Source organism: Protopterus annectens, chromosome 8.part0 (genome assembly GCF_019279795.1).
Source record: "Protopterus annectens isolate FY-2018-M chromosome 8.part0, PAN1.0, whole genome shotgun sequence".
Lineage (NCBI taxonomy): Eukaryota > Metazoa > Chordata > Ceratodontiformes > Protopteridae > Protopterus > Protopterus annectens.
The window spans coordinates 1,062,762,713-1,062,775,794 of NC_056741.1; the positions used below are offsets into that span (position 1 = coordinate 1,062,762,713).

Sequence of the window (13,082 nt, forward strand, 5' to 3'; positions counted from 1 at the left end):
CCTTGTGCTGAAACTGGTCTAGTTTCAGTTTAATAAATATTTATCAGATCTTCTCTGGTGCTGGCATTTTTTTCTTTTGATCTACTCAGCTCACTTGCCTGGCACCTGCCGTACTTGCTAGCTGTCTTCTTCAAAATATGAGTAACAAGAAATAAATGAACATAAAATTAATTTACACATGATAGATATTCTTAATGGTAAATCAAACTGATAAATTCATCTTACCCCATTGAATGCCAGATCAATCAAGTCAGTTTTAAGGGCCCTCGTAAGGCCAGCCAGAGTTGGTACTCCTAAAGCCATTGCAATAGCAAGTTTCACATGTTAGTACCTGGTAAGAGAAGGAACGAAATAAAGAGGTTTCAAAATGCACTCTTGGGATTGCCAGCAGCCCCTATGAAGCTGAGTGTGAACTTGGATAGTACACTAAGGCACCACACGCTCATATAGGTGAGAGTGACTCAGGCCAACAATGGAAAAATAAACTAACACTAAGGTCTTATAGATGATTCTATAATACACAGAAAAGCAATGCAGGTTGCAAAGAACAGGCTCAATATGATGGTAATGTGATGTACCAGGTGGAATATGATGGTAATGTGATGTTTCAGTAAATAACATTCCAGCAAAATTCTACTCCATTTGTAAGTGTTCTAATTAAATGTTGGGTGGTCCTAGGTTCAGAGCATTGCAGTAGTCCTTTGTTGAAGAGACAAAGTCATGAACAAAAACAGAGAGATCAGCTTGAGATAGCAAGTGCTTAATGCTAGAAATGTTACCCAAATAGAAACAGGAGGACTTCATAGAAGCCAACACCTGGTTCTGATGTGTTAGCCTAGAAACTAAGATGGCACCAATATTACATACCTTATCAACACATTCAAGCTTGTTGCCACAATGCATGATAAAGTTGGGAAAAGGAGGGATGGAGGAGTCTTGCAAGGCATGAACTACCAAGGCCTGTGTTTTGGAGGTACTGAGTTTTAACCAATGGTGTACTAGCCAAGAATACATGGCTTCTAAATCACTGGCCAGGAAATACAAACTCATCATATCTTCACATAGAAAGGAAAGACAGAGCTGTATATTATCAGCATAGCTATGGTGTGCTAGACACTTCTCCCTTACCAGTTCACACAGAGAACACATGTATACCATAAACACTAGAGGGCCTAAGCTAGAACTCTCTGCTACTCTATATTCCAGATCATATGTGGAAAATTAGTTGATCCCTAAACAGACCTTAGTTGAACAGACAGAGAGGTAGGAAGACTATGGATGGAATACCACAGTATGCATGTGAACATTCTGTCACAATGCCATGCTACATGGTACTGAAAGATGCAGAGAGATCATGGAGGATGAGCATAGAATAGCAATTGTGGTCTCTTGCCAAAGTGGATCATTAACACTTCTTGTAAGAGCTGTTTCGGTAATATGGCAAGTGCGAACGTTTGATTGCAAAGGGCTACATTAGCCCACCAACTGTAATTTAAGTCTCAAACTGCTTATAGACAACTTTCTTGATAACTTTCCTAGGAAAGGGAATGTTAGAAATTCTCTGACTATGAGGACTACAGAACAGATAAGTGGCCGAGCCAGGTATGGAAATAAGGTATATAAGAAAAGCTGGTGGTGGAATGCAGAAGTCTAGGAAGTCATCAAAAGAAAGAAGGGGTGCAGGAAAAAGTGGGAGATAGAAAAGACCAACCAGGCTAGGAAGGAATACTGGTTGGCTAACAAAGAAGCTATGAAAGGAGTTACAATAGAAATAATAGGGCATCTGAGGCACTCTAACAACTTCTGGAAAGTGATTCAGTAGGTGGCACAAAAAAAACTATATCAGGTTGCAAGGCAAACACAAAAAGATAAAGAAGATAATCAGATACACTTCATAAGAGATGCCAGCAATATCCTGCTCACCAGTCCATAAGACATCAAAGACAGATGGAAGGAGTATTTCCAGCAGCTTCTGAATCAAGAAAACCCTACAGAAGCTGTACTACCTCAAAAACAGACTACAATGAGAAGAAGAGGAGTCTACCCGAGAAGAAGTAAGAATAGCACTACGGAAATGAAGTCAGGGAAAGCAGCAGGCTTAGATTTGGTCACAGCAGATGTAATAAACATGCTGGGTGAGATAGGGGAGAAATGGCTCCTGAGGGTACTCATAGCAGTGTGGAGAGAAAGGTGTATCCCAGATGACTGGGGAATAAGCATACTCATGCCAGTGCAAAAGAACAAAGGGGCATCAAATTCCTATCACATTGCATGAAAGTTCTGGAGAGGGTGATTGATAAATGGATACATAGAGTATCAGAATGTAAGATGGGAGATGAGCAGTTCAGATCGGGATGCAGCACAACCGACTCGATGTTTGCAGTAAGACAGATAGTTGAGAAAAAGTTAGAGATGAGGAAAGAGTCTAACTGGACATTCCTAGACCTGGAGAACGCATATGACATGATCCCGTGATCTGGGCAGTATTGTGGTGGTTTGAAGTCCCAGAAACATTGGTAGAATTAGTGCAGGCTATGTGTAAGGACCCAATGACTCAAGTAAAAACAGTGTTCAGCCTCATGCACAGCAGGGTTCAGCTCTGAGCCCATTGCTATTCATACTAGTGATGGACTACTTTAGCAAACAGGTTGAAGGAGATATATCAACAAAGTTGCTGTATGCAAATGATGTGACATTACAAGCAGACTCTGAGCAAGAACTTCAGCAAAGGCTAGGGGAATGGAATGCAAAACTGAAGGCACATGGGCTGAAACTAAGCACATTTAAGACAGTGGTAATGGCAGCAAATTGGGGAAATCAGAATAAGTTGAAGAATTGAGATAGAGGGGAAGATAGTGGAACAGGTAAATAGCTTCAAGTATCTGGGAGGGTTGGTTGAGGAGAAGTGAAGTCTGAGTGAACAGGTCAAAGCTAGAAATCAGAGGGGCTGCAACCAACTGCCATAGAGTCTCAGGTATAGTCTGTGACAGAAGAATGCCAAATAATCAGAAAAGTAAGGTGTACAAAATAGTGGTGCAAATAGTACTACTGTATGGTACAGAAACCTGGGGAATAAAGGCAGAACAGATGAAGAAGCTAGAAGTGATGGAAATGAAGTGCCTGAGAAGGGTGGTAGGATGCACACTGTGGGACAGATGAAGAAATGAGGACATAACAGAAGAAGACAAAGTAGCTCCAATTGCAGAAAAGATCAAAGAAATCAGATTACAGTGGTTCAGACATGAATAGAAAGCAGAAGACAATCTGGTGAAGATGATTTGGGGCAGACAAGAAGAAGGTAAGAGGAACGAGGATGTCCAGCAAAGAGGTAAATGGATTGTGTGAAAGAAGATCTGCGACAGTCAGGCATGAGTGTCGAAGAAGGCAGGAGTGTGGCACTGAATCGAGAGAAATGGCGACAGTTAACACAATACCCCAACCCCATCTAGAAAAAATGGGAAAAGAGGGGGCTGATGATGGTGATGATGATGATTTGTTCAGAGCACTTGACTCTACAGAACATAACTCCTGGCTTAATGTTTTAATTTCTTTATTCAAAACATCTCGGGTAAGAATTTATCTTCTCAAAAATATTGAAGGTCTTAGTTCTGATTATTCCTATAGTGTTAGATAGACAAGGCATGTGCTCCTGAATAATTAAAGTTTTGAAGTACATCCCTGGACTTCATGAAAATACTCTCTTTTATTCTGGTACAAAGATGTATTTAATTTAATTTAATTTACATTATTCAGATCAATTAAATTAATTTTCCATTTTATTGCCACATATTATGACTTGCATATCATGTCTTTGGACCTTTCAAGTTCTTTCCAGTAGTGCAATAACTCAGAAGAAGTTACATAATGAGCTGTTACAATTTTACGGAATTTGCACACAGAAAATTCAAGTTTATCAGTAAAAAAAACATCTTGTATGTAGAGGTCCTCTGGAATTATATGTAATCTGGCAAGGCATAATCCAACATATACATCCTCTAGGCTTACAATGGGGACAGTATGTGAAACATTATAAATTTTGCTTGTCACATCAGTTGACAAAACATAACCTGTACCTGAGCAAAAGGTTGGGTAAACCTCTAGCGGGTATTCATCTTTGCTGATGTACCACTTGCTTGTTTTTATCCTTATCGGTTTTTCATTCATTTTTAGGAAACCAGTCACAAAATTGCTTATTCTTTTCCTCCATAGCAAGAGCTTTGTAAGATAAAAAACATTGACAAACATATCTGTGTCTGTCTTCATCACAAAGCTAGATGAGGAACAAAACTGGTGAACCCATTTCATTGCCAGCACTGTCTTTAAAGTCAGGTTGCGGTAGGTATCTGTGAAGTTCATTTGAAGAAGATCCCCATATTGGGCACTTTCATTCAGTACTGAAGACTGATAAGCAAGGCTGGCTGTAGTTCCAAGGAGAAAATAAGTGACAATTCTTCTGCTTTTTATGTATCTCATTTTCCCCCATGTTTTTCGAATAACCATTCTGGAATTAAACTGATCATGAGTTGTAGTTACAAGAATGACCAGAAATGGAGGATTCTCTTGGCACTGTGCATCTGGTAAGATAAGAAAATCATATCTGTCTTTGAAATACTCTTGATTATGTTTGCCTCCCAAGGTAACATACATATTCTTTATGTTCTTCCACATCTGCATAAATAGGCATATATGTGCTACCACCACTACGAACAAAAGACGTCGAGCCCAAATCTTGAGGCGAACCATCTATAGAAACAAAAAGTAAAAGCAGACACCATATCATATGCAATGTACTTAGCTGCCAGAAAGTCACAGATTAAAAAAATACATTGAGTAATCTGTTAGCTGAAATTTGGAGCACATTTCTTAATAGGCCATGATTAAGAAGTCAGAAAATATATGCACATTTGCAGTGAAATAAAAAGTGAGAGTAGTTGAAATCTGTAAAACATGGATTTGTTGCTCATTTCCTCTCCATCCTTCATGTACAAGAAAGTGAAACCAAGTAAGTCTGCATAAGTCACACTAATGTCTCAGGGTAGTCTGCATAAGTTACACTAATGTCTCGGGACATACAAATCTGAACTCTGTCTTAGTGTTATTCTCTCTCATTAATTAAAATTCAAAATGGGAATCATCTATATGCAGCTATGAATGCTAAATAGTTCTGCTGTCCCATTAGGTACACAGGACATGCTTGTCAATAGGCTAGTACTGCAAAAACAATAGTGAATGCACATTAAGATTTTGGCAGTGTTTCCTTTATGAAAAATCACATCCTCATCCCAAATATCTTGTGTTGTGATACTTCTATCACTGCAAAACAAACATGTTAACAGATTTGTTTGATAATTTAGAGCACAACAGTTACAGTTCTGGAAAATAAGCATTATGATTTGTAGGCTGCCTATGCAGTTTTGTTAAATCTTGTATAATTTTTTAAACTTTATGCATGAATAATTTGGTGCTGTGGTAGCGTTGTTGCCTCACAGTAAGACGTTGTCCTGTTCGATTCTCAGCTGGAGCATCTTCTGTGTGGAGACATGCGTGAATGGGGCGTACCTTCGTTGAAGGTTGTGCGTCAGAGCCGGCAACTCGATATGTAAAAATCTACTGCCAATCATTAGCGGACCGGAGTTCCGCTGTGGTGACCCCTAACCGGGAAAAGCCGAAAGACACACACATGAATAATTTGCTCTGTTAGCATCTTTAGTAAAATAGTAAAAGATATAAGTAAATTGCACAAAAAAGCTGTAATTCTATAGTGCAGGAATGTATTGATCCATCATTGCTACCAAAGGGCTATCTTGGAGAATTGTATGTTTTACTCTGTTGCAGCATTATACTATTTAGAATATGCAGTAAGAATGAAAGTCTTGGTGTGGTATTTGCTTTCCACAGGTTGGATGAGAATGTCAGGTTAAGTTTTTTCTTCACACATGACTGTTAACCTTTTCTAGAGCCTGAGCATTCTTTAGTTTGCAATTATGAGTTAATGGTAAAAAGCATAGCAATGTCTTAAGTTTAAAAACTGGAAATACCAATTTAATTAATTTATTTATTAGGTAGGTTTGGCTATGCAGTCTCTTAAAATAATAATACTGAATCTGACATGCTTTTCCTCAGAGCTAGAACACTGTTCACTGTTTGGAAGATGCTTCTGACTTTTTGGTTCCAGTGTATGCAAGTCTGTGAATCATCTCCTCTCACTGAAAGTTCCTTCTCCACCTGTGCAGCATATTCATTTATCAATAAACCTCAAAAATGTTTATTAATCTTCATTTCCATTGATCACCTACTCAGTAAAGTTCAAATGAGAAAACTGAATTTTCACAATTTTGCCTCACTCTTGCCTCTCATTTGTGATTGTAATGCTCATACTTGTTTTGTGTGTTACCAACATTAGTTGCTGATGGTGTAATATACCTTCTTGCACTCCTAGACTTAATTCCCAAGATATACGTTGAACATGGAATACCATAATTAACTTGTAAAATCAGGGATAAGACAAACTTAAGTACCCTTTTGATGTAAGAAAGATGCTTAACAAAATGTCCTATCTTAGTATCATGTTAAATCACAAACAGCCGTTACCACTGACAACATCAGGAACTAAAACAGTTTTAAAAGTATAAATGCGCATCACACTGCCACATGTATTTTTTCACTGGCAATATGAAGTGTATCAGTTTTAAAGCTGTTAGAGGATCAAAGCTTCTGGACACATCTAGTAGGCAGTGCTAATTGTGTTACAGCTTTCAGAGCTGTAGCACACTTAGCACTCATACAGATGTTCTTCGTGTTTCACTGTTGCAGTCATCACATCTGGGTTATCCCTGCCAGGGTAGCCCTCGGCCGGCCAGAATACTAGAGGCGTAGTATTTCTGTGTCGGTTGCTGTCACTTCAGGACTGACGTCAGGTTGTCAGTAGTATAAAGGCAGCTGACACCATTACATCAGTCTTTCTTGCCATGGAGCCCGAAGCAGAAGCAGTTTGCACGAGTGCCAGTTAGCTGCTACCTGAGTTTCGTCTATCAAACTGAAGCTGAAGTCTTCTAAAGCTAAGTACCCGATTAGGGATCCCGTTTTCTTGCACTAACTGATTTCAGAAAAAGTTAACAATTGTCTCACCTGTGGAAAGCAAATACCACACCAAGACTTTCATTCTTACTGCATCACTTGTTTAGTCCCAGACCACGACGTCCCCTGCTGTCGCTTCTGTGCTTTGTTCAACACCAGAACTATCCATCTTCGGGCCCTTATTGTAGCTAGATATTTTCGCTTACAGTCCTTGAACTCTGATATGGCTTTGGTAAGCCATCTGACATCAGATCTTCTGAAAAAAACATAAAGATAAAGACAGACACAGACCGTACAGGTCAAAACCTACCGACAATGCTCCCGTTAAGCTAGTCGTCAGTTCTCCGGTTCTCACTTTTGCAGCCCCTGATGGCTGCTTCTGTGGATTTGCAGGCCTTTCGGAGTCCGGTATGCCACCAAAGTCTTCTTTGACTAAGGATCCTGCGGTTGTCTCTACCTTGGATGGGTCTGGAGCCACTGAGCAGGCACCGGCTTCCGAGGAAGTCCTTTGCACTACCGATTCTCAACACAAACCGATGTCTTCTTTCGTGACTACTGTTCTTTTGAAAACAACCGAGTTTCTTAGGTCCAGGGTACGAACCACACCCAAGAAACCAACAACCCAATCTCAGGCACCAGCTTCCTTGCCTCAGTCTCAAATGCTTAAAATGGCAGAAGACCTTATCATGCTGATCAGGGGAAGCCAAGCTACCTCCTCCAAAAGGTAAAGAGATCTGTCTCCTGTAGTTTTGTCTGTAGAAGAGTCTGATGTATCTGAATATGAAGATTTGCAACCCCTCTCTACTTATGAGGATTCTGATGCAGGGGATTCCATCCCTTCAGCCTCTCCCCCAGAGGATTTTTCCTTTGGGGAAACCCTTCATTCCTTAAGGGAGCATTTCCAATGGGAGAGTCAGGACTACCCTCAGTCTAAAAAGAGACTCAGGGAATTCTTAGATCTTCCACAGCACAGACCCTTGGCCATCCCCACAGTCCTGGATGTTGTGGAAGATGTTTTCATGGAATCCAGCTTGACTTCTGACACCCCCCCTCCTGCACCCAGAAAACCAGACAGGTACTACAGAGTCCCTGACTCGCACAAATTTCTTTTTAAAAATCCTTCTGCTGACCCTGAGGTTAATTCTCAAGGGCCAAAAGGAGTTAAAGAAACCTCTGCTAAGAATCTCACCCCCCTCAGATAGGGATTCCTAAGCTCTAGACAGATGTGGTAAAAAAGTATAGACCTCAGCTACTCTTGCTATCAGGGCACTAAACTGTCAGTTCCATATGCTAAAATTTCAGCAACATATCCTGGAACTCCTCAAACAAAAAATGTCTTCCTTTCCTGCTTGTGTAGAATCTAAAGAGTTACAAGAGTTAATGCATTCTGCAAATCAAGTAACTAAACACAACTTGCAATGTGGTTTTGACACCCTAGAAGCTTCTCGCAGGGCAGCAGTCACCGGATCTGTCATTAGAAGGCATGCATGGCTTAAGAACAGCCTTTGCCAGACTATGTCAAATCTAAATTGGTGGATGTCCCCTTGCACAAAGACAACTTATTTGGCACCAAGGCAGAAGAGGTCTTAAAAAAGAAGGAAGAAAAAGCAAAATCTATGCAGGCAGTTAAGGACTTTTTACAGGTCCATCCACCCAGGTTCAGCAAACATTGTTCCACCAAGCACTGGTCCTTTTCCTCCTCCCTCTTAGCCAGTTCAGCCCAGACCCTGGGGAACCAGACCCACAGACAGCAGCCACAGGGAATGCAGAGATCTAAGCAGTGGACTACCTCCATTTCTAAATGAGGGAGTTCTAAGCCACCCCCTTATGGTAAGAACTCAGAATGACTCACCTCAAGCCCCTCCCTCTGCCCACCTTCACTTACCCCTAGGAGGAAAACTCTCTTTTCACGCAAGCACCTGGGCCACCATTACCAATGACCGCTGGGTTCTCAACATAGTGTCCCAGGGATACAAATTTTCTTTCCACACCCTTCCAACCCCAAAAGGGTTCCCAGATCTACCTTCAAACCAGTGGGCAGAGGCTCAAAAGCAAGTCCTTTCCCTGGTCTCCTAGAAGGTAGTAGAGCACATTCCTGCAGAACAGAAAGGCCAAGGTTTCTACTGGTACCCAAGAAAGAGGGCACCTGGCACCCCATCCTCGATCTATCCATTTAAAACACCTTCCCTGTGATCCCAAAATTAAAAATGCTCACACTCCAGCAGCTGCTACCCATGCTGTCCAAGGATGTTTGGCTAGTCATCCTCGATCTAAAAGAGGCTTACCTCCACATTCCTATCAGGGAATCATGCAGGAAATGTCTCCATTTCAGGGCAGGATCTCAGCACTTTCAGTTCTCTGCACTTCCCTTTGGCTTATCTACTGCTCCCAGAGTTTTCACAAAATGTCTAGCTTCGGCTATTGCCTTTTGCAGACAAAGCAATATCCAGATTTACCCCTACTTAGACGATTGCCTAATTCAGCAGACAGCCAGGAAAAGCTGCTCAAGAACCTGGTCCTTGTATAGTCCCTACTAACCTCCCTAGGGTACAGTATCAACGAAAAGAAATCCAAACAGGTGCACAGCAAAAGGATTATATTCCTGGGAGCAAGCCTGGACACAGCATCCCAGATGGCATTCCTTACACCAGAAAAGCAAATTTTCCTGACAGCCTACTGCTCTCAACTAGCCACCAGACCCCAGCTATCTGCAAGGAAAATCCTGCAAGCTCTGGGGTTCATGGCATCTTGCATACTACTCATTCCATATGCCAGACTGCATATGAGGAAACTTCAATGGTACCTAGAAAGCCTTTGGTGTCAACACTCTCAAGACCTGGAGACTCTTATATCTATAATTCCTTGCCACAAAAAAGATTTTCTTTGGGGCAACAGCATGCTCCCACAACAAGGGACTACCTTTCTCACCACCACCCGCCACCCAGACCCTCACCACAAATGCATCAAACTATGCCGGAGGTGCATACAGAGCCCACAGCAAATCCATCTGCACATCAACCAAAAAGAGATGATGGCTGTCTAGCACACCTTGATAACTTTCAAGCCCCTTCTCTCCCCAGGGGCTCTCCTGATCAAACCAGACAACACCACTGTGATGTGGTATATCAACAAGCAGAAGGGCTGATCATGACCCTTTAGCACACAGCCTCTGCCATGCAACTCCACCTGCTAACACAATTCCTACCAGGTTCTCTCAACTTTCTGGCAGGCCAATTAAGCAGAAATCTTCTGGACCCACATGAGTGGAAGCTCAACAGAAAAACCTTCTTCCTAATAACTCAGAAATGGGGTTCCCCAAAGGTTGACCTCGTTGCCTCCCACACCAACCATCAGCTCAGCAAATTCTGCACCAGGGAGCATCACTGCATGGCTTGGAAAGTGGATGCTCTGTCCTTCCCCTAGGTCACTCTATCGGTCTATGCCTTACCTCCACTACCTCTCATCCCCAGGGTGCCACTTAAGATAAATGAGGAAAAACCAAGGGCAATCCTTATAGCTCCAGACTGGCCTTGCCAGCACTGGTACTCCTTGCTGCACAGCCTGTCCCCACTGCCACCTTGGATTCCTCAGATTCCAAACCACCTGACCCAGAGGGAAGGGGAATTCATACATACCCAATTGCAGACACTCAGTTTGGCAGCTTGGCTTATTCCCTAACCCCCAATCAATCTGCCAACGTCAGTAAACAGGTTCTAGACGTTATATGTGAGGCCAGATGCCATAGCACTAGAAAGTCTTATGGTGACAAATGAAAATGGTTCTGCACCTGGATTCAAGGTAAGGGAGCCAGCATGGCACAGCCCTCCCTCCCTCTCATCCTGGATTACTTAGCTGACCTGCTACAGAGTGGCTTCTCTTTTTCCTCTATTAAAATGCATGCCTCTGCTATCTCTGCTCATTTTCCCACTGAGCAGCCCCTTTTCTCCCATTCTTTGATTAAACAGTTCTTAAGAGGGACTAACAACTTGAGACCACCCAGAAGAACACCAACCCCAGCTTGAGACCTTAACTTTGTGTTGGAGAAGCTCACCCTACCCCCATTCAAACCAGCTTCTTCTGCAGAGCTAAAATTTCTCTCCTGGAAGACAGCTTTCCTTCTGGCCATCACTTCAGCCAGAAGAGTCTCTGAGCTGCAAGCACTCATGGCTGTGGAACCCTTCATCATCTTCCATGCTGACAGGGTATCCCTCAGGACTAACCCAACCTTTATGCCCAAGGTAGTGTCCATTGTGGCTCTCAACCAATCCATTTATTTCCCACCTTTTTCCCTAATCTCCAGAACAAGGGGGAAAGGATCCTGTACCCTCTAGATGTGCACAGACAGCTCAGATTCTATCTAGACAGGATGAAATAATTCAGAAAGTCTGATCAATTGCTGGTTAGCTTTGCTACTGGAGCAGAGGGCAAAGTCATCTCCAAACAAACCATTTCCAGATGGATAGCACACTGCATCCATTTCTGCTGCCAACAACATGGAAAGCCTCCACCCAAGGGGGTCAGAACTCACTCCACTAGGGCAGCCTCCACCTCTGCAGCCTTCCTCAGAGGAGTTCCCACCAGGGAGATCATGGAGGCTGCCACCTGGACATCTGTTCACACTTTTACCAAACATTACCACCTGCCTCTCTTCTCCAAATCCAGGGCAGGGTTTGCCTCTGCAGTCTTGCAGGGCATCCTAGCCAGCCCATAGTTTCCTTGACTGCCTCCACCCATTTCCTCAGCTTTGGGAATCAACCCAAATGGGATGACTGCAACAATGAAACACGAAGAACATGATATAGTTGTGTACACTTACCATAAATGTAGATGTTTGAGTGTATTCACTGTTGCAGTCCTGGTTTCCCTCCCTCCATCCCCCCTTTTTTCTTTTTTTCTTCTCTTTCCTTACAAGGGACATATTGGTATCTACTTTCTACTGGTGGAGTTCTTCCATCAGAACCTGGCTCCTACTTGGGGGCTCCTGACAGGTTAGGGCAATAAAAACTGATGCAATGGTGTTGGCTGCCTTACTTTATACTACTGATGACCTGACGTCAGTCCTGAAGTGACAGCAACTGACGCAGAAATACTAAGCCTCTGGTATTCGGGCTGGCCGAGGGCTACCCTGGCAGGGATAACCCAAATGTGATGACTGCAACAGTGAATACACTCAAACATCTACATTTATGGTAAGTGTACACAACTGTACTTTTTCCCCCCCCCTGCATGTCTTTTAGTACAATGGAGCAGATATCTCCAATGTACTACAAAGGATTGTATGACAGTACTAAGTGTGTTACAGCTTTATTGTCTTTTCTTTCTTTTTCTTCCTATATAACTGTCAGTAGAAGGAGCAGGTAATGCTCCATTTACTGCAGCAAATTTTTATTGGGTTTTTCTGATCTTTTTGACATGAATTGCAAGACTTACCTCTCAAGCTTGTTTAGTCGTGCTCCTGAGGTAGATTTACTGCCATTCATTTTGAGCATATCAGAGATACAGTCATAACTTTCTATATCTAGTCGGTTTGCTAAGAGCAGCTAACACAATGTAGCTTTTTCTTCTAAGGGATAACCCTTTTTAAACTCTTTCCATGCCCTCTTAAATGCATTAGTTAAATTACTACCTATCATTAACTTTGACAACATGTTCCATGTGTTCTTCATTATTTTATTGAATATATATTAAGACAGCATGATGGTTCCATTGGATAAACTGATAAGAAGGTCAATCAAGCTGGACAGAAGTGGGGTAATTTGACACAATGACACTAGTTTGGGGTAAAAGGGGGTACTTAAGGGATATAACATTTTTGGGATATCTGTTATGGGGTAGTGATAATAATGTAGAGTAAATGAGTCTGGATCTTTACACCAGCATGCCTGAGTTTCCAAGTGAGAATGGGTTTGAGTGATTATCTGTCCCTACTTAAGGGGAAGGTAGGCCTGAATGGAGAGATAATGGGGTTGAAATGGAGACATGATAGGAGGTCCGAATGGAGAGAT

The 13,082-nt window shown here is 42.2% G+C and overlaps 1 protein-coding gene across 2 annotated transcripts in view; it reads right to left on the minus strand.

Moving 5' to 3' along the window:
- LOC122809218 (beta-1,3-galactosyltransferase 5-like) overlaps positions 1-13,082 on the minus strand; it is a 332,942-nt gene that overhangs the window by 41,703 nt on the left and 278,157 nt on the right. The window contains exon 2 of one of the 2 annotated variants that reach the window (XM_044080530.1): positions 4,074-4,743. In XM_044080530.1, the coding sequence (XP_043936465.1) occupies positions 4,074-4,743 (670 nt within the window). Of the gene's footprint in view, positions 1-3,476; positions 4,744-13,082 lie in introns of those variants that run through there. The other variant, XM_044080529.1, reaches the window with a different exon arrangement.